Source organism: Chelonoidis abingdonii, chromosome 11 (genome assembly GCF_003597395.2).
Source record: "Chelonoidis abingdonii isolate Lonesome George chromosome 11, CheloAbing_2.0, whole genome shotgun sequence".
In the NCBI taxonomy this organism is placed as follows: domain Eukaryota; kingdom Metazoa; phylum Chordata; order Testudines; family Testudinidae; genus Chelonoidis; species Chelonoidis abingdonii.
In genome coordinates, this window is record NC_133779.1 from 56,043,484 (window position 1) to 56,063,183 (window position 19,700).

The following is a 19,700-nucleotide window of genomic DNA, read 5'->3' on the forward strand; positions in this document are numbered from 1 at the left end:
GGGTGTCCGGGCTGGGGGCGGGGCCTGCCGGGGCTGCAGCTGGCGGCCCAGGCTCCTCCTGTCACAGCGCAGCCGGAAGGGAGCCGCAGCGAGCCCGGGGAGAGCGCCGAGCCCGGCCCGGGAAGACGAGCTGGGGGCGGGGGGAAGCGAGCGCAACAGAGCCCGGGGACCCCCAGTGCGGGGAGCTCACGTTTGGCTTGGAGCCCGCCGGAGCCGCGGCCATGGCTCTGCCCGCGGGGCTCTGGGTCCAGCTGGTGCTGTGCGCTGGAGCCACCAGCCAGGTGAGGCTCCGGGGCTCGGCGGGCAGGGCGGATGTATGGGGCTGGGGCATGGCCTGGTTGGGGGCGGTGCGGGGCGCACAGGCAGCTCCCTGTGCAGGGCTTGTTGGAGGGGGCGTTTTTCCTGGGTAGCCATGGGGGGCCTGGAGGCGGGCGGGGGCCAGATGGAGGCGGGGGGAGGCAAAGAGGGATGTAAATCACCCCACTTCCCTGTTCCCTCACCTAGGGCAGGCCACGACGTAGGCTAAGCCCCCTCTCCCCGCCCCTGTGTGTAGTTGGGGGGTGGTTCTTAGCCAGAGCTCTCCAGATGTGACTGTTTGGGGGTGGGGGAAGTGAAGCATAGAGGGACTTACCAAGGTCACCCCATGAGCAAGAGATAGAACCCAAGAGTCCTGGCTCCCAGCCCCCTGCTCTAACCTAACAGACCCCAGTCCCTTCCCTGAGCCAGGAGAGAACCTAGGAGTCCTGCCTCCCACCACTCCCTGCACTAACCCACCAGACCCTGCTCCGCTCCCAGAGCCAGGAGAGAACGCAGGAGTCCCTGGCCCCTACTCTCAGGGGCTCTATGCCCCATGCTATGTGGTAAGGGGTAGCAGCAGCGGTGGGCAATGTCCTAGACCTCAGACTCTGGGTCTCATGTGGGGGTATCCCTGCAGTGCCTCCTTTCCCCAGGCATTCCCCATGGCTCCATTCTGGGACCCTGTGGTTGTGTCTGGCAGCCCCACAGATTAGGATGGGCCGGGCCTGGCCTGGAGCTGCCCTCTCGCCCCCCATGAGAATTTCCTGGGGGCGTCACTGTGCCCCATGCCAATGGGGCAGCCTGGTGTTTGGGGGAAGGGAGCCTACTTCCTTGGATGGCATGATCACCACTGAGCTGTGCCCCCCCCCAGCCTGTGGGGTCCCAGCCCTGCATATGAGAGCCCCCCTGGACATCAGCTAATGCTGAGCTCCCCTCAGCAGCCACCAGTCTCTGGCAATGCCCCTGGCTGACCCCAAGCAGGCTTGGTTAGCATTCATGTCCCTGGTGCCACTGGCTGGCATGGCACATGGGGCAGTGCCACAATGGCCATGCTTGTTCTGCTGCCCGTGGTAAGTGGGCCTCGTGCCTGCTGGGCTATGGAGCCATGGGGGGGAACCTCCCCCCCCATCATCCTGGACACCCAGCTCTATCCCATGCCAGCTGCTCTGGGTCAAGCTGGACGGAAGGGGAGCAATGGGAGTAGTCGGGGCCTGAGAACCTAGATTTCCCACCCCCAATTGTCCCATCATGCAAGGCAGCGCCAAGGGACAGATCGGGGGTGGGAGCAATGCCCCATCAGCGCTGCAGGAGGGGAAGGATAGGGAACCCCCTGCTGATGCAAGGTCCCTCTGTCTTGCTGTGCCCTGTCTCTGCGAGCTTTAACCCCCCATCCCCTGCCACCATGTTCAGTGCCCTACTGCTCTTGGGTTGATGGTTGGGGCCTGGTCTTTGGAGGGGTTGGTTCTGGTGTCCAGCCCCCTCCCTGCCAACCCCTAGACCCCCCCTCCCCTCACAGAGCTGGATTCGAACCTAGGAGTCCTGACTCTTGGCTGTGGGCCCCTTGATACCAGAAAGCCAAACTGGATAGAAGTAAGGAGGGCTGGGTGGGGAACCAGGACTCCTGGGTTCTTTTCCTGGCTCTGGGAGAGGAGTGGAGTCTAGAGGTTGGAGCAGGAGGGCTCCAGGACAGGACTCCGAGGTTCTATCCCAGCTCTGGTAGGGGAGTGGGGTAGAGTGCCATAACCTCTATTCTAGATGATGTGTGTGGGGAGGGGGTTCTCCTGTAGTTGGGGATGCTGCTCCCCCCATGAATCTGGGGAGATCCCTCCATCTGCCCTCGGTCCTATGTTGTTGCCAGTTACCAACCTCTCCCCCTCACCCCCAGCTTGCCATCTGGTGCCTTAATTTACTGATGGATGTAGCATGGATAATTCATGGGCTGGAAGGGGAGACAAGGAGCAGGGATGGGTGGGGGAGGGAGGGAGAGGGAGCAGATGGGGGAGACAGAGAGAGNATTCATGGGCTGGAAGGGGAGACAAGGAGCAGGGATGGGTGGGGGAGGGAGGGAGGGAGGGACAGAAAGTAGGGGGAAGGGTGGATGGGGTGGGAAGGGAATGGGTAGGGGGCACAACTCATAGTTTTCACCCTGGCAGCCTCCGTTCCTTCTGTTGTCCCCCTCCCCAACTGGTCCCCCTTCTGCCGCATTAGCTGCCATCCCATTAGCTGCCCTTTGCAGCATCTAACCCCGTTCTCACCCTCCCCAAGACGCTGGGCTGGGGGGAGGCTGAAGTCAGCCCAGGCTAAATCGTGGCAGCTGCTGAAAAGCTGGGAGTGAGCAGCTTAGCCAGGGAGAGCTGGGATAATCTGGGCTGAACCGGGGCCAGCCCCCTCTGGCATCCTCCACCAGCCCTGCTCCTCCCATGGCAGATACAGCCCCCCGCCCAGCCAGTGATCCTCCCCCATAGAGACGCAGCCCCTGCCCCTCCACAGTTCTTGCCCCGCCATTGCCCCTCCACATCTCCCTACCCCCCCTCCTCAGTGCCCCTCCCCGACAGAGACACAGCCCCTGCCCCCATGTCCCTGCCCAGCCAGAGCCCCTCTCCAGGACACAGCTACACGCCCCCCACCTCGGTGCTCTTCCCTCAGTGCATCGACACAGACTCCTGCCCCCCATTCCTGCCCAGCCAGTTCCCCTTCTCCACAGAGGCACATCTCCCTGCCCCGCACTTCCCTCACGCATCTAAGGGCTCCCCATCTTCCATGCACCACACAGAGAGATGAGGGTCACCCTTCTGGGGAGGAGAAAGGAAACACTCTGCACCCCTCCCTTGAAACCTGATTCTCCCCCAAGTTGGTACCCAAGTGGGGGCTGAGAAAGGAAGAGACCTCCTGACACACATGGGGGGGATCTGTGGAGGCCCCCCAAAATCCTGGGGTCTCTGACCTTCACTGTGGCGTCTGAGCTCAGGGCAAGGGTGAGGCCCCTGGGATTATGGCTCAGTGCCACAAAACAGGGCAGAGAATCCCAACCTGCAGCCCCTGCTAGCCCAGCGTTGCCCCCCACTGCTCTGCCAGTGCCCCTCCCTCCCGACCCGTAGCCCTCTGGCTACCCTGGCAGGGTCGAGAATGAGCCCTTTGTTGTTGTTTTGGTTGGGCTGGGTGAGGCTTTGAAAGGCGGTTTGTTAAAGGGCCAAGGCTGGCACTGGGCCGGGCGGGGGCAGGGATGGCACCTGGTTCCTCTGTCCCAGGGCTCCGTGGGGGAGGGGGGATGACCCTCATGCCCTGCTAGGAACCGTGCTCCCTGGGAAAGATGGGGGAGTGTTGGGGCAAATGGGGGGCAGAGATCCCATTTCCTCAGCAGTGATGAGAGGTAATGGTGGGGTATGGGGGAATGAGAGAGGGAGGGGCTGGGATGGGGGGAAGGTGGAGTAAGTGGAGAGAGGGCTGGGATCGGGGAGGGTGATCCTGGGGGGGGGGAGGGGGGGAGAGGGGCTGGGATGGGGGGGAAGGAAGTGTGAGTGGAGGGGGGCTGGGATGGGGGAGGGTGATCCTGAAGGGGGTTATGTGTGGGGGAGGGAGCGGATGATAGGGGGAGGGTTATTTAAAATTCCTTCTGGGAGATGGTCTCCATGGCGACCAGGAAGATCGGGCAACTCCATGGGGAGCAATTACAGCAGCAACAACATCCCTGTGGTTGCTTGGGAGAGAGAGAGAGAGATGGATGGGGGGGTGGGGGGATGAACGTGTCACTGAGCCACCCCTAGGGGTCCTCCAGCTCTGACAGAGCTCCCAAACCTGACCCATAGCCCTCCAGCTGCTGACCTAGAGGGAAAAGCCTCTGTGTCCCATTCCCTGCCCCCTTGAGCCAGCCAGTCCCTGCCCTGTACAGATCGCAGCTGGTGCCCCCTCGAGGGGAAAGGCCCCATGCACACTGAAGGAGAGGTGGGGCGGGATCAGCTGGGAGCCCAATCTGGCTCCAGGATCGGGCTCCCCCACCTGGCCACAGGGTGCTGGCACCTCCTGCTCTCATGCCAGCAAGACGGGCAGGGATGCATGTCTGGCGGGTGCCGTGGGGTTGAGTGCGGTAGGGGCAGGGCAGGCTGGGCACTTCTCTCTCCCCCCATGGCAGGCGCTGGATGTGGTGAGGGTGGAGCAGTCCAGGCACTAACCCCTCCCCCTGTGGCTGGCACTGGGCATGGCAGGAGTGGGCGGGCCAGGTGCTAACCCCTCCTTCCCCCATGGCAGGTGTGGGCATGGTGCGGGTGGGGCTGGCCAGGTGCTAACCCCTCCCCCCATGGCAGGGGCTGGGCATGGCAGGGGTGAGGCTGGATGGGCACTAACCCCTCACCCTGTGGCAGGTGCTGGGTGTGGCAGGTGCACCTGTGTCCGAGCCCCAGGTAGCTGTTTTCTGTGGGAAGCTGACCATGCATCGAAACCTGCAGACAGGCGGTTGGGACCCTGATGCTGCTGGCGCCCGCAGCTGCTTCCGCAACCGCCAGGAGATCCTCACCTACTGCCAGGAGGTACCTGCCCCACAGCTCCCCCTGCCCCACGGCTCCCCTACAACCCATGGTCTCCCCCGTACCCTCCGCACTTGCACTCTGCCAGGAGATCCTCGCCTACTGTCAGAACGTACTGACCCCCTCTCTCCCACACTCCCTGCCGCCTCCCTCCCCCATGCAGCCTCACACTGGCCCCCTCCCAATAGCTCCTTTTCCATGGTCTGTTCCCCGCCAGTGATGGGGTCTCCCCGTGCTGCGCTCTTCACACAAGAGTGCAAAGGGCTGAAAGATATTTGGAGGTAAGGGGCTGATCTGTTCCCAGGGGAGACCAGGGATGAGGAAAAAGGGGCAGAGACCCCTATTGAATCCCTGCTGCCCCATGGTTCTTCCCCATGGCCCCTGCTGTCTGCCTCCATCTTTGGGGGGAGGGGCAGGATTTTATGCCCCTATTGACCCCATCGGTGATAACTGCCTGCCCCCCATCTGCCCCACAGGTGTACCCCGAGCTGCAGATCACCAATGCAGTGGAAGGCACCCAGCCAGTCACCATCGACAACTGGTGCAAGAAAGGACGTCCCCAGTGCAAGGGGCATCGGCACATCGTGGTGCCCTACAGGTGCCTGGGTGAGTGGGGTTGGGGGCAGGACGCCTGGGTTCCATCCCTGATTCTGGGAGGGGACTGGCGTCTAGTAGGTAGAGTTGGGGAGCTGAGAGCCAGGAATGCTGGGTTCTCTCCCCAGCTCTGGGAGGGGAGGAGGGTCTGGGGGTGCAAACAGGGTGTGTGGGGGCCATGCTGACCCTGTGTGTGTGTCATCCCCTCTCACCCACCCCCACCCCCACCAGTGGGTGAGTTTGTCAGTGAAGCGCTTCTTGTGCCTGACACCTGCAAGTTCCTGCATCAGGAGAAGATGGATTCATGTGAGAGCTACGTCTACTGGCATGGCGTGGCCAAGGAGGTGAGTGTGGGCAGGGGTACCGGAGGACCCCAGTGTCATCCCTGGGCTGCCAGTGCACCCCCTTGGGGAGACTGCCCCTTACAGGCACCAGGTGTACCACTACCTTCTGGGAGAGTTGGGGTGGGGCTTCTTGGGAGATACCACTCTCATGTGGGGTAGGGGAGGTTTCAGGACGGGCAGTTGAGGGGAGAGGGGCTTGAGAGATACCACTGCCATCTGGGGAGGAAATTCTTGGGAGATACCATTGCCATTTGGGAGCAGGGAGTTTTGAGGAGATATCGGGGGACAGTTTGTGGAAGATACCACTGCTATTAAGAGGGATATCATTGCCATCTGGGAAAGGTCTAGTGCAGGGGTTCTTAAAGTGGGGGTCGGCACCCCTCAGGGGGTCACAGGGTTATTACATGGGGGGTCATGAGCTGTCAGCCTCCACCCCAAATCCCGCTTTGCATCCAGCATTTATAATGGTATTAAATTAAAAACACCTTTTTATATATTTATAAGGTGGGTCGCTTGCTATGTGAAAGGAGTCACCAGTACAAAGGTTTGAGAACCACTGGTCTAGTGGGATACCATGGCCATAAGGGAGGATTGGTGGGGGAGGGTAAGTCTGAGGACGTACCATTGCCACAGGGGAGTAAACAGTTTTCAGGACATAACGTTGTTGGGGGGGAATTTTTTGGAAAATATTGTTGCTATTAAGGGGTGTTAGGAGACACCACTGCCATTGTGGGGGGAGCTCTCAGGAGATACCATTTCTATTGTTGTTGGGAGATACCACTGCCTTGGAGGTAGGCAAGAGGGGTGCTTGTTGATATACCAATGCTGGATTGTATAAGGGTGTCTGATGCTGCCTCCCCAGGCCTGCAGCAATGAGGGGCTGGAGCTGCACAGCTATGGGATGCTGCTGCCCTGTGGGGCTGACCGCTTCCGGGGTGTGGAGTACGTGTGCTGCCCCTCACTCCCCCTCCCTGTCCGGCTGGAGGAACCCACCCTGGTCCCCCGCAACATGGCCCACCTGAAGGAAGAGCCCAAGAGCAGGTGAGGGGACATATAGGGCACTGTTGTGGGGGAGCTTGCACCCTGTCTCCTTTGCTCGGGGCACTGCTGCAAGGGAAGCTCACAGCCCCCCAATCTTTAGCGACTTGGGGCACTGTTGCGAGGGAAGCTCACAGCACCTCCATTCCATGCAGCTCAGGGCACTGCTGTGAGGGAAGCTCACAGCCTATCCCTGATTCTTACCCTTCAACCCTGCTGTAGTGAGAGGCTCCCAACAGGCTGGGCCCCCATGGAAGAGGAGACACTGGAGGCAGATGGGGATGGGGAGGAGGATGTTGAGGAAGAGAACGAAGGCCCCAGGGACAGTGCAGACGACACTGACCCCTTTCCCGCCACCTGGGATGACTATTTTGTGGAGCCCGGTTACTACGACGACAGCGTCACCCAGACCACCATCACCACTACCACGCGGACCACCGAGGAGGAGGGCAAAGGTGAGACCCAGTCCCTGGGCAGGGGGCAGCTGCGTGGAGCAGAGGGAGTGGCTGTCCACAATCCTCCAGGGCAGATGACTGCAGGGACAGAGCTGGAAGTTTCCCACATTTCCCAGGGGCAGGGCATTGCTGCGGTGGTGGGGGGGGGAGAGGGAGAGAGAGAGAGAGAGAGCTATCAGTTTCCCAGAATCCTCTGGGGCAGCATGCTGCTGGGGGGCAGAGCTGGCAGTTTCCCATCTCCTGGGGCAGGTGCTGCTGGAGCGGGGGAGCTGGCGGTTTCCCAGAATCCCCTGGGGCAAGCGCTGCAGTGGGGGGAGCTGGCAGTTTTTGCTGTGCTGACTCTTTCAGGTGGGATGGGAGTTCCCAGGCGAAGGGGGATGGCACAGCCTGGCATGGAGCTGATGCACCTGCAGATTGGGGGGCGGGAGATGGGATGCTCAGCTGCCTAGGCTGTTTTCATCTCCTCCCTACATCACAATGTGGCTTCTGTTCTGCCTGGCACTGTGCCCAGCTGTGCCAGGCTCAGAGGCAGTCGCCAGAGACCCTCCACCCTGCCTGGGTTCAGGAGAAACTGCAGCCCAATATCCCAGTGCAGTGTTAGAGGCTGCTCAGCTGCAGGGGTGTGGGCTTAGTAGGGGGTGCCGTGCTGTGGGGAGTGGGGCAGGGGCTCAGCAAGGGGTGCCGTGCTGCAGGGCAGGGCTCAGTGGAGGATGCTGTGCCGCAGGGAGTGGGACGGGATGGGGCTCGGCGGTGTGCACTCTGCTGTGGGGAGTGGGGCGGGGGTTTGGCGGGGTGCGCCGTGCTGTGGGGAGTGAGGGGGACACCGTGCTGCGGGGGCAGCAGGGCTCGGTGGGGGCCACTGAGCTGTGGGGCATAGCCCGATGAGGACTCATCAGGGGGTACCAAGCTGACAGCCCCTCTCCCCCACAGCCAGCCCTACCCCGCACCCCACAGATGGCGTGGACATCTACTTCGAGATGCCAGGTGACGGGAGTGAACACGCCAACTTCCTGCGAGCCAAGATGGACCTGGAGGAGCGCAGGATGAAACAGATTAACAAGGTGCTTGTGGGGAGGGATTCAACCCCTCCCACATCCACCACCCTGCCCCCCCTTGGTTTTCCCCGGCACGGTAGCCCACACATGGGCTCCACCCCCACGTCCTCCATGTCTGCAGGGGTCTCTCCGTGGCCAGTTCCACATGGCCAGGGCTGCCCTCGACTCACCTGTCAGAAGGTCCTGTCAGGTTCTGACCCCCCTTGCTGCCGCAGGAGCAGGCCAGCAACACGGGCCATGTCTGTATGTGGTCCGTGTTGGTGGCCTGTGCACCGGCGAGCATGGAGCCGGACTGTGGAGCTTGCAAGCCTGCGGGATGCAGGCTGATGACAGGCGGGGTGCTGGATGTAGGGCCAGGCCCCCCATTCATCCCCGGTCTCCCCCAGGTGATGAAGGAGTGGGCTGAGGCGGACAACCAGGCCAAGGAGCTACCCAAGGCTGACCGGCAGGCACTGAATGAGGTGAGTCCCATGTCCGCTGGGAGAGCAGGGTGGGGCTGCCCCCACAGGTTTCATGACCCTGCCCCCTCCCCACCCACTACCTCCTGACACCCAGGGCTGTCCCACAGCCACCCTACAGTGGTACCAAGTCTGCCTGAGGGGTTGAGGGACCCCACTCACTTGCCCCTGCCCCACTGACGCCCCTCACTTCTCCCCTATGGGTTCCTGGCCCCGCCCCCACTGACTAGCCCCACCTTCTGTGACCTCCCTGGCCTCACCCATTTGAGTTCTTGACCATGGCCCCACTGCCTCCCTGCTTCCCCCCCCCGAGGGTTCCCGCCCCACCTCCAATAACCTTCCCCCCTAGATTCTCAGCTCCGCCCCCTTGAGGGCTCCTGGCCTGGCCCCTGCTGACCCCCGACCTCTCCCCACACAGCATTTCCAGTCAATCCTGCAGACACTGGAGGAACAGGTGGCGGGTGAGCGGCAGCAGCTGGTGGAGACACACCTGGCCCGGGTGGTGGCCTTGCTCAATGACAATCGGCGCGTGGCACTGGAGAGCTACCTGAGCGCCGTGCAGAGCGACAGCCTGCAGGTGGGCGAGGCAGCCTTGATCCGAGGGCACTGGATCCTGGCGGGGGAGGGGGCAGGTCAGCCTAGAATGGGTTATAGAACGGGGTGCCAATTGGTTGGCTCAGATGCCATGTTTGCCCTGGATTGGCTGCCCCAGCTGGAGCAAGTGCTGCATTGGTTGGTGGGATGAGCCAGTCTAGAACAGGTTCTAGAAGGGGTTCTAGGGTAGGAACACTGATTTGCCAGCTCTGACTCCTTCTCTCTCCCGTATTTGGCTGCCCCAGTTAGAGCAAGTGCTGTGTGGATTAGTGGGAGTGGGTCAGTCCAGAACAGGTTCTGAAGTTGAGATTTCTATTGACTCTGCCTCTCCTCTGCACCTGGCTGCCCAGCCAGAGCAAGTGCTGAATGTATTGGCAGGGGTGGGCCAGTCTAGAATGTAGTGTAGAGTAGGGGTGCTGATTGGCCGGCTCTGACTCCACTTCTCCCCTGCGATTGGCTGCCCAGCCAGAGCGGGTGCTGCCGGCGCTGAGGCGGTACATTCGGGCGGAGCAGAAGGACCAGCGGCACACGCTGCGGCACTACCAGCATGTTCGTGCCGTCGACCCTGAGAAGGCTGAGCAGATGAAGTTCCAGGTGGGGACTGCCCCCATGCCCGCAACCATCCCCCAACCCTGTGGTCAGGGGAGAGGAGCGCCTGCCCTAACAGTCCCCCGTCTGTCTGTCTCCTCCTCCATCTGTCTCCAGGTGTACACCCACCTGCATGTCATTGAGGAGCGCATGAACCAGAGCCTGGCCCTGCTGTACAAGAACCCTCAGCTCTCTGTGGGGTTGCAGGACCAGATACGTACGTATCCCAACGGCCCCTCCCCTGACAGGCCTTCACCTGGCTCTCTGCGGGGCTGTGGGACCAGATATGTATGTACCCCGATAGCCCCCTCCCCCGGCTCTCCATGGGGCTGCAGGATCTGATATGTACGTACCCCAATGTCCCCTCCCCCAACGGCCTCCTCTCCCGGCTCTCTGTGGGGCTGTGGGACCAGATGCATATGTACCCCGATGGCCCCTCCCCGGGCAGCCTCCTCTCCTGGCTGTCCGCGGAGCTGTGGTACATACATATCTGGTCCCCCGACGGCCCCCTGCCCTGGCTCTCCATGGGGCTGCAGGATCTGGTATGTACGTACCCCAATGGCCCCTCCCCCGACAGCCTCCTCCCCCTGCTCACTGCAAGACCAGATATGTATGTGCCCCAATGGCCCCTCCCCCGATGGCATCCTCCCCTGGCTCCCCATGGGGCCGTGGGACCAGATACGTATGTACCCCGATGGCCCCTTCCGCCAACAGCCTCCTGCCCCTGGCTCTCCATGTGGCTGTGGGACCAGGTACATATGTACCCCAATGGCCCCTCCCCTGGCTCGCTGCGGGACCAGATACATATGTATCCTGCAGCCCCTCCCCCAGCTCTCTGCAGGGCTGCAGGACCAATACATTCATACCCCGTTGGCCCCTCCCCCGGATCTCTGCGGGACCAGATATACATGTGCCCTGACGGCACCCCCTGGCTCTTCGCTGGGCTGCAGGACCAGATATGTATGTACCCCGGCAGCCCCCACCCCCCCCGGCTCTCCACAGGGCTGCAGGACTAGATAGATATGTACCCCAGCAGCCCCTCCCCTGACAGGCTCTCACTTGACAGCCCCCTTGCCTGGCTCTCTGTGGGACCAGATACATCCATACCCCGATAGCCCCCCAATGGCCCTTCCCCCAACAGCCATAAGGGCTGCAGACCACATACATACATACCCCAACGGCCCCCTGATGGCCCAGGGCCCTGACATCCCTCCCTGACAGCCCCCTGGCTCTCCTTGGGGCTGAGGGACGAAGATACATACAAACCCTGGTGGCCTGGCCCCCCAACATCTCTTCTCCCGATGCCCCCGCTTCCCCAATGTACCCAGCTTCCCAAAGGTCTTTGCCCCTGGTGGCCACCTGACACCCCTCCCCCCAGTGTCCCAGCCTCTGATGGCCAGTGTCCCTGATGGCCCGACCCCACCAATGCCCCCTTCCCCTTACATTGCCTTCCCCTCACGTCGACCCTCCCCACCCACTAACATCCCCTACTAATCACAATTCCCCTCCATGGGCTCGGAGTGGCCTGTGTGTCCTACTTGCAACCGGGCGCCTCAATGCTCCTCCCACTCCCCATGGACACCCACCCACAACTAGATGTGTGATAGCTACCTGCCGGCTTCAGAAAGGGAGCACGTGCTGGAGCTGGCGTGATTATTACGTACCGCACACCCAGGGGCAGCGAATTTGTATTAGCCCGTGGTGCCCTTTGTTCTCCAATATGAGAGACAGGGTGCCCAGCTAGCCTAGGCTCTGGCACCGGAGTACTTTCTTTTCCCGTCCATTCTGCCATCCCTGGGCAAATTTTTTAAAACAGTGGGTGGGTCCCCGCTGCCACCACTGGCCAGTGCAATGGGGACTAAGGCCATCTCCACTCCCCAGAGCGGTGGCAAGTGTCCTTGATAGCCCCAGGGGCGTATGGGGGGCTCTCTGTGCTGCCCGACCCCGAGCGCCAACTCTGCCAACAGTGGCAATGGGGCTGCAGGGTGCTTGTTGCGGGCAGTGGCGTGTGGAGACCTTTCTGGCCCCCCATCTAGGAGCTGCTGCCAGAGGGGGGTGCAGGTCACTTTTGGGAGCCACCCGAGGTAAGTGCTGCACCCCTCACCCTCTCCCACACGCCAACCCCCTGTCCTAGCCCAGACTCTGCACCCGAACTCCCTCCCAGAGCCTGCCCTCTGCATCCCCTCATGCATCCCAACCCCCTGCCCCAGCCCAGACTCCGCCCCCAAACTCTCTCCCAGAGCCTGCACCCTCTCCTGCACCCCAACTGCCTGCCCCAGCCCAGAGCCTGCATCCAAACTCCCTCCCAGAGCCCACACCCACTCCTGCACCCCAGCCCAGAGCCCACACCACCCAAACTTCCTCCCAGAGCCTGGCCACTCCTACACCCAAGATTCTTCCTAGAGCTTTAGGCAGGGGTGCGTGTGTGTGTGTGTGTAGGGGGGGACTTGGACCCGTTCTGGGCACCACCAAAAATTATATAAACCTCTCGTCCCTGCCCACACTCATCTGGGATGCCTCCTACCCCTCACCCTGACACCCTCGTGCTCAGCTCTGGGAGGGGAGTGGGGTCTACTGGGTTAGAGCAGGGAAGCTGGGAGCCAAGACTCCTTGGTTCTGTCCCTGACTCTGGGAGGGGAGTGGGGTGAGACGGCTTCAGTCACAGAGACCCCCTCAGGACTGTTACCAGATGTACTTAAACTACTTCTGAGCCTGTTTACCCTGCCAGTTTGGGACTCCAGAACCCTGCCATATTGAGCCAGACATGCTAGTCTGCTGCAACACAGACCCAGGTCTGGTCCATGCCCCTAAAGCTGCAGACTTTAACCAAAAACTGCTCAAGTCACCTATCTCCAGCACCAAGACACCTAGTTCCCAATGGGATCCAAACTTCAGATAAATCCATTTTACTCTGTACAAAGCTTATACAGGGTAAACTCATAAATTGTCTGCCCTCTATAATACTGATAGAGTTGCACAGCTGTTTGCTCCCCCAGGTATTAATTGCTTACTCTGGGTTAATTAATAAACAAAAGTGATTTTATTAAGTATATAGAGTAGGATTTAAGTGATTTCAAGTAATAACAGATGGAACAAAGTAAGTTACCAAACAAAACACTCAGGTCTAAGCCTAATACATTTAAGAAACTGAATGCAGGTAAATCTCACCCTCAGAGATGTTCCAATAAGCTTTTCTCACAGACTAGACTCCTTTCTAGTCTGGGCCAATCCTTTCCCCTAGTACAGTTCTTGTTAGTTCCAGCTCAGGTGGTAACTAGGGGATTTCTCATGACTGGCTTTCCTTTGTTCTGTTCCACCCCCTTTTATATCTTTGGCACAAGATGGGAATCCTTTGTCTCTTTCCTTCTAAATGGAAAAGCACCAAGTTTAAGATGGATTCCAGTATCATGTGACATATTCACATGTCCTGTGAGACTTCATTACTCACTGGCTGGCACCCAGGAAGGCTTACAAGTAAACAGAGCTATTTACAACCAATTATCCTAGTTAATGGGAGCCATCAAGATTCCAAGCCACCATTAATGGCCCACACTTTGCATAGTTACAATAGGACTTCAGAATAATACTTCATATTTCTAGCTTTAGATACAAAGTGATGCACACATACAAATAGGATGAACACACTCAGTAGATTATAAGCTTTGTAATGATACCTTACAAGAGACCTTTTATATGAAGCATATTCCAGTTACGTTATATTCACACTCGTTAGCATATTTTCATAAAACATATGGAGTGCAATGTCCCATAGGGTTTAGTGGTTAGAGGGGACTGGAGGAGGCTGGGAGCCAGGATTCCTGGGTTTTATTCCCAGCTCTGGGAGTGGAGTGAGGTCTAGTAGTTAGAGCAGGAGGCCAGGTTCCGAAGAGGTGGTAGGGATGCTTCTTGCTGGGGAAGGTCTCTCTGTGCTGTGACCCCGTATCCCCTGGTCTCTTTAGAGGAGCTGCTGCAAGCAGAGCGGGCAGGGACCAGCAGCCTGCTCACCACGTCCATCTCTGAGACACGCACCACTGAGGAGTTCCTGCCGCTGGACAGCAGTGAGGACCTAAGCCCCGAGGACCATCCTGACCACCTGGGGGCCGGGAACTTCTTTCAGGGGGAAGGTGAGGGGGTGGGGCCAGAACCTGGGGGTATGGATCCTATGGGGACGGGGGCAGAGCCAGAGCCTGTGGGGCAGGAACTGATGAGGAATCCACAACCTGCTGGGACTGGACTAGAACCTACAGGGCTGGGACTGTAGAGAAGGCGAAAGGGACAGGCTAGAAGCTTTGAGAGTGAAGGGTGAGGCCAGAACCCAAAGCATCAGGCCAAGGGCAGGGAAGGGGCTAAAACTGGTGGGAGAAGTGCTGTGGGGCAGGGAGGGGGATTTGAAGGGGATACCCCCATGTTTCTGTGCCAGGCTGTGTGTGGGGGGACAGGGCAATTTGTTTTCCATGGGAGGAGTCAGCATGGGCCCCCAGCCCCTACCTCAACACGTCTGTTGTCTCTGCTCTGTGTGTCTTCCTGTTGCTCCACCACCCCATGGGCTGTCTTCTTCCGCCACTCCTGCGGGGACCCCTCGTCAGACTCCCAGCCAGCCGTGAAGAAAGGTGAGTGCCAGGGGTGGCCGACTGCTCCCCGTCCCCTCGCAGCAATCAGCCTGCTTGACTTTTACTCTCCGGGACTACTTTCCGCACTGCCTATGTGACTCTTTTCCCCACAGCCTCGGGGATGGCAGCGGAGTATGACTACCTCACCAGTGAGAAGATCCCATTGGGCGAGGATGAGCAGAGGGTGAGCAGATCTGGGGACTTGGGGGCCACCTCACATTAGTGAGTAGGGGTGGGAGGGGAATAGCTGCTCTGGGGTGCACAAGACCTTCCCCGGATGGAATGAGGGCACAGCTTGACATGACCCCCGCCTCAGCTGGGGATGTGGGTGCAATGCATGATGGGAGAACAGATTGATGTGACTTCCCATGAATGGAATGAGGGTACAGTGCATTATGGAAAACACGGTCTCCTCCAAGACTGTACAGGCAAGTCTTATGTTACGTGGGGGTTCCATTCCAAGGTTAGCGCGTAAAGCGAAAACCGCATATACTCAAAATTACATCCCCAAGCTCTTTAAATCCCAGCCTGCAGCTCCAGCACGTGGGCCGGGGCCAGCATTTAAAGGGCTGCCCCGGGCTCCCCACTGGGGAGCCCTTTAAATGCCGGCCCTGGCCCGGCCGCCGGAGCTGCGGGCAGGATTTAAAGGGCTCCACCGGGAGCTCGGAGGAGCTCTTTAAATCCTTCCCACAGCTCCTGCAGCTGGGGTGGGGCAGCATTTAAAGGGCTCCACCGGGTTTCCTGCCGCAGTGGGGAGCCCGGAGGAGCCCTTTAAATCCCAGTCCGCAGCTTTGGCAGCCGGGCTGGGGCTGGCATTTAAAGGGCCCGGAGCTCCACGGTGTCTGGAGCCTCAGACCCTTAAATTTGCCTCAGGGGCCACCAGCCAGCTCTGCAGCTAGGAGCACCCTGGATGATTTAAAGGCCCTGGGAATCCCAGCCACAGCTGGTGCCCCAGGACCTTTAAATCTTGAGGCTACGCCTCTTCTGCTTGAGGCCACACCCCCTCAGGACTCCAGCCGTTCAGCGTAAAGCTGAAATCGCGCATGTTAAATGCGAGTAAGTTGCAACAGACCTGTATGATGACAGTGTGTAAGGGGAATGCAGCTAAGCACCATTTATCCACAATACTTTGCACCTGTTGCCATGGAGGGATAGGTGCCCCCTCTCAGCTCTAATGTGTCCCTCTCACCCCACCCCCCAGATAAACATCTCCATGGGGGACATCAAAGAAGTGGTGTACAAGTCCCCGGAGATTCAGCGCGATGAGCTGGTAAGCAATTGCAACATCCACAACAGCAGTGCTGCCTCCCCCACCCCGCCATTTACACCCTGCATCCGTGTCCCCCTGCAGCGCCACCTTCCCCCACCCCGCTCTGCCATGTGTGTGTTACATCTGTCCCCCTGCAGCGCTGCCTCCCCCCCCGTGTGTGCCCTGAATCTGTCCCCCGCGGCGCTGCCTCCCTCTGCCATGAGCACCCCGCATCTCTATCCCCCTGCAGTGCTGCCTCCCCTCTGCTGTGTGCCCTGCAACTGTGTCCCCCTGCAGTGCTGACTCCCCCTGGCTCTGCTGTGTGGGACCTGCAACTGTGTCCCCCCGCAGCGCTTCCGCCCTCCAGCCCTGCTCCACCATGTGCATTTTGAAACTGTATCTCCCTGTAGTTCTGCCTTCGTATGGCCCTGCGATGTGCGCTCCGCATCGCAGTTCCCCTGTTGTTCTCCCTTAAGCCCCTCCACTCCTGCATGTGCACACAGCTAGGGGCACTCTACCGCCATGTTCCCCTTTGCATTGGTGCCCCCACAACTGCGTGCACCTTTCAGCTTGCCCCCTCCCCACTGCCGTGATGGTGCCTCCTGCTCACTTGCCCCCTCCACCACTACTGGACGCAATCTCCGTCCAGTAGCACCTCCTCCCATACGCAGTGCTGAGTGCATCCCCCATCTGCAGTCCCAGTCCTGCTGTGCACCCCCAGATGCTGCAACCTCGCTTTTGTCCCATTGTGAGCCATAGAAAGTCCCTGATAACCTGCACCCCACCCCTGGGGGATGGGGGGGTAAAACTAACTTGAACCCTAAACTGGGGCTCTTCTCTCTAGGGCTGTGGGACCTGCCCCCTCCTTGCTAAGCCACCCAGCCTCTCCCAGTGAGTCTACCAAGAAGGGGGCAGGAGCACGTGACACTCTCTGTCCCCCACAGGAGCCGGACACCCTGGTAACCATTAACAGGGGTGCCCTGATTGGCCTGCTGGTGGTGGCAGTGGCGGTTGCTATGGTGATCATCATCAGTCTCCTGATGGTTCGCCGGAAGCCCTACGGGACCATCAGCCATGGCATTGTCGAGGTGACAACCCCTTCAACCCCTCACAGGGACTGCTGGCCTCATGGAACACTGGGTGGGGTGGCACAGCCAGGCAGAGCCAGAGATGGAGCCCAGGTGTCCTGGCTCCCAGCTGCCTGCCTTGCTCTGACCCACTGGACTCCACTTTCCTCCCAGAGCTCGGGACAGACCCAGGGGTCCTGGCTCCCAGCCCCCCTGTACTGCCTCCTAGCGATGGGGTTTGGGAAAAGGGGGCGGAGCCTCCAGCGACAGCACCCCTAACCATAGGTGGCGACTGCATGGGTGCTCCGAGGCTGGTGAGCACCCCCGACAGCTCACCGGCTCCGCTCCAGCTCACCTCCACCTCTGTGAGTGCAGTGCTGCATCCTACTTCTCCCTCCCTCCCAGTGCTTGCTCCGCAAAACAGCTGTTTTGTGGGGCAGGGAGGGATGGCGGAGGAGGGGGAATGAGGCGGGGCTGGGATAGGGATTTGGGGAAGGGATCCAATAGGGCAGTGGGGGGGTGGAGTTGGGGTGGGGACTTTGGGGAAGAGGCGGGGCCAGGGGCGGGGAAAGGGTAGAGTCAGGGCAGGGCCAGTGCCAGGGGGAGGGGCACGAGCCCCCACTGGTGCTGGAGAAAGTTGATGCCTATGTCTCTAACCCCTGTGTCTGTCTGTCCGTCCTTGGGGCAGGTGGACCCCATGGTGAGCCCTGAGGAGCGGCAGCTCAGCAAGATGCAGAACCACGGCTACGAGAACCCCACCTACAAATTCTTTGAGGAGATGCACTGAGAGGCCAACTGCACCATGGGTGGGAAGGGCAGTGGGGGGGACACAGAGTGAAGCATTCACAAACTGCTACCCCTCCCCCAACACTGGGAGAGGATTAAACCCGCTTCCCCCTCATGACTTCCTGTTCCATCTCCCTTTCACCCACTATCCCCCCCCATGCTACCCAGCCCCCCCAATGTGTCCCTCTCCAATGGTCCCCAGCCCCCACAACCCTGCCTCTAGTGCTCTCCCAGCCCCTTTCGCACCCTGGTTTCTGAACAGCCCACGCTGCCCCTATGGAATCATGTCCTACAATGAGGGGGGCTTTGGATGTGCTGTAGTAGGGGCGGGGTCAATCCCATCAGCTGGGCTGTGGAGGATTCTGGGAGGTGTTTTGAATATGTGCACATGCACACAACACCGTAACTACATCCAGCAACCCACCAATGTGCACCCTCTTGTATGTGCAACGCTGTGACCTATGTCCACACAACGCAGACATGGCACCATAACCTACACCCAGCCCTACACACAGCAACACTTGTGTCCAAATCCATGTGCTGTTAGGTGCACACTTGCACACGCCCCTCGCTAGCTGTACTTAGTATCAGGGGCGTAGCCATGTTAGTCTGTATCAACAAAAACAATGAGCAGTCCTGGGGCACCTTAAAGACTAACAGATTTATTTGGGCATAAGCTTTCGTGAGTAAAAAACTATTTCTTCAGAGGCATGGAGTGAAATGCCTGTATCTGTAACTCTCACTCCAGGCATCTGAAGAAGTGGGTTTTTACCCACAAAAGCTTATGCCCAAATAAATCTGTTAGTCTTTAAGGTGCCCCCCTGACTCCTTGTTGTTTTAGCTGTATTTAATTTATTTCAAAACTCAATTTGGGGAGGGGTGTTCGGGGGGGAGTAGTGGGAGGGAGTCACACTGGGGGATGGGAGAGGGTAAATCCACTTCCTATGACAGGAGGGCTTGGTGGCTGGAGCAGGGAGGACTAAGTAGAATCGCCCTGGGTCTCTCCAGAGCCTACACTTGCCCCCTGCCCTGCCAGTCTGTATTGAAATGTGTGTCCAATTTAATGCCACACACAACCTCCCCAGCCCAGTAGAATGGCTGAAATGGGATATACCATCTTAACTCCAGGGGGCCATTGGGGCTATACTATCTGCCCCCCTGAAATGAAGGGGGGCAGAGTTGGGATATATCATCATGCCTGCTGGGGGTGGGGGGTGAGGATACACCATCTTGTTCCTGGCTGTCGGGGCAGTTTATTTGGGACATACCACCTTACTCCCTGGGGGGGAAGATGGGGTGGGGGTTAACAAAATAAAAAATGAGGGTAATTTATTTCCTCTGTGAAGCCTCGCGCGCGCCGGGTTTTTCCTTTGTTCCTTCTGTTTCGCGCTGGTCCTGCGATCGGGGAATGCTTGGCTCTGGGGCGGGGTTTTATTGCGGAGAGGCGGGGCGAGACGTTCAGCTGGGAGGCGTCTGACAGGATGTACCACCTGCCGCATTTGCGGTAGTGCCACCGGTACAGGGGTACAGATTGGTACAGTCGGGAGCTACCATTTTACATCTGCAGGAGCAATGTTTACTCCCCACCCAGGGGGGTGCCTTTGGGCTAGACCATCTTACCCCCTGGAGCGGGGGGTTGTCGTGGAGATTTACCATCTTCATCGCGGGGAGGGGGGGAATTGCAGAGATGCTAGTACCGCCCAGCTGCACACCTTAGGTGGGGGGCCAAATCAAGAACTATGGCGACGTAGCCTCTGACCACCAGTGAGACCGCAGAGGAAGGGATCCCCTTGCTAGTTCCACCCCCCAATATAGGCCCCCCAGCTGCTGACCTGCCCTATTGTGCCTGTCTGTGTTTAGAGACGGGACGATGACAGGACGGGAGGGGTGTTCATTGCCCCCCAAACACACCCACCCCCCAGGTCTCTGTCTTCCACCCCCCTGTGCTTCTGTGCCCTGACTGCGGAGCACCCGGTGTTTTCTATTTCCCAGGCTGCTCGCTCTGCTTCACTCTGCTAGGGGCTCACACAGCTGGAATGGCAAGA

General features: G+C 59.6%; 1 protein-coding gene across 1 annotated transcript; it reads left to right on the forward strand.

Moving 5' to 3' along the window:
* The first annotated feature begins 190 nt into the window (after positions 1-190).
* APLP1 (amyloid beta precursor like protein 1) lies at positions 191-18,539 on the forward strand. The gene is made up of 17 exons (XM_032769340.2): positions 191-281; positions 4,656-4,820; positions 5,294-5,423; positions 5,643-5,755; positions 6,618-6,796; positions 7,016-7,248; positions 8,179-8,309; positions 8,690-8,764; positions 9,180-9,338; positions 9,821-9,949; positions 10,061-10,160; positions 13,903-14,067; positions 14,530-14,553; positions 14,667-14,737; positions 15,755-15,823; positions 16,747-16,890; positions 17,558-18,539. The coding sequence occupies exons 1-17, from the start codon at positions 222-224 to the stop codon at positions 17,654-17,656; spliced, it is 2,046 nt and encodes a 681-aa protein (XP_032625231.1). The 5' UTR covers positions 191-221; the 3' UTR covers positions 17,657-18,539.
* The last annotated feature ends 1,161 nt before the right edge of the window (positions 18,540-19,700 follow it).

Bases quoted from the DNA above. Each gene is read 5' to 3' on its own strand.
- APLP1 (XM_032769340.2), top strand. From the start codon at position 222: ATGGCTCTGCCCGCGGGGCTCTGGGTCCAGCTGGTGCTGTGCGCTGGA. The intron at 6,797-7,015 runs GTGAGGGGACAT...ACCCTGCTGTAG, and splicing joins AAGGAAGAGCCCAAGAGCAG to TGAGAGGCTCCCAACAGGCT. The intron at 7,249-8,178 runs GTGAGACCCAGT...TCTCCCCCACAG, and splicing joins CACCGAGGAGGAGGGCAAAG to CCAGCCCTACCCCGCACCCC.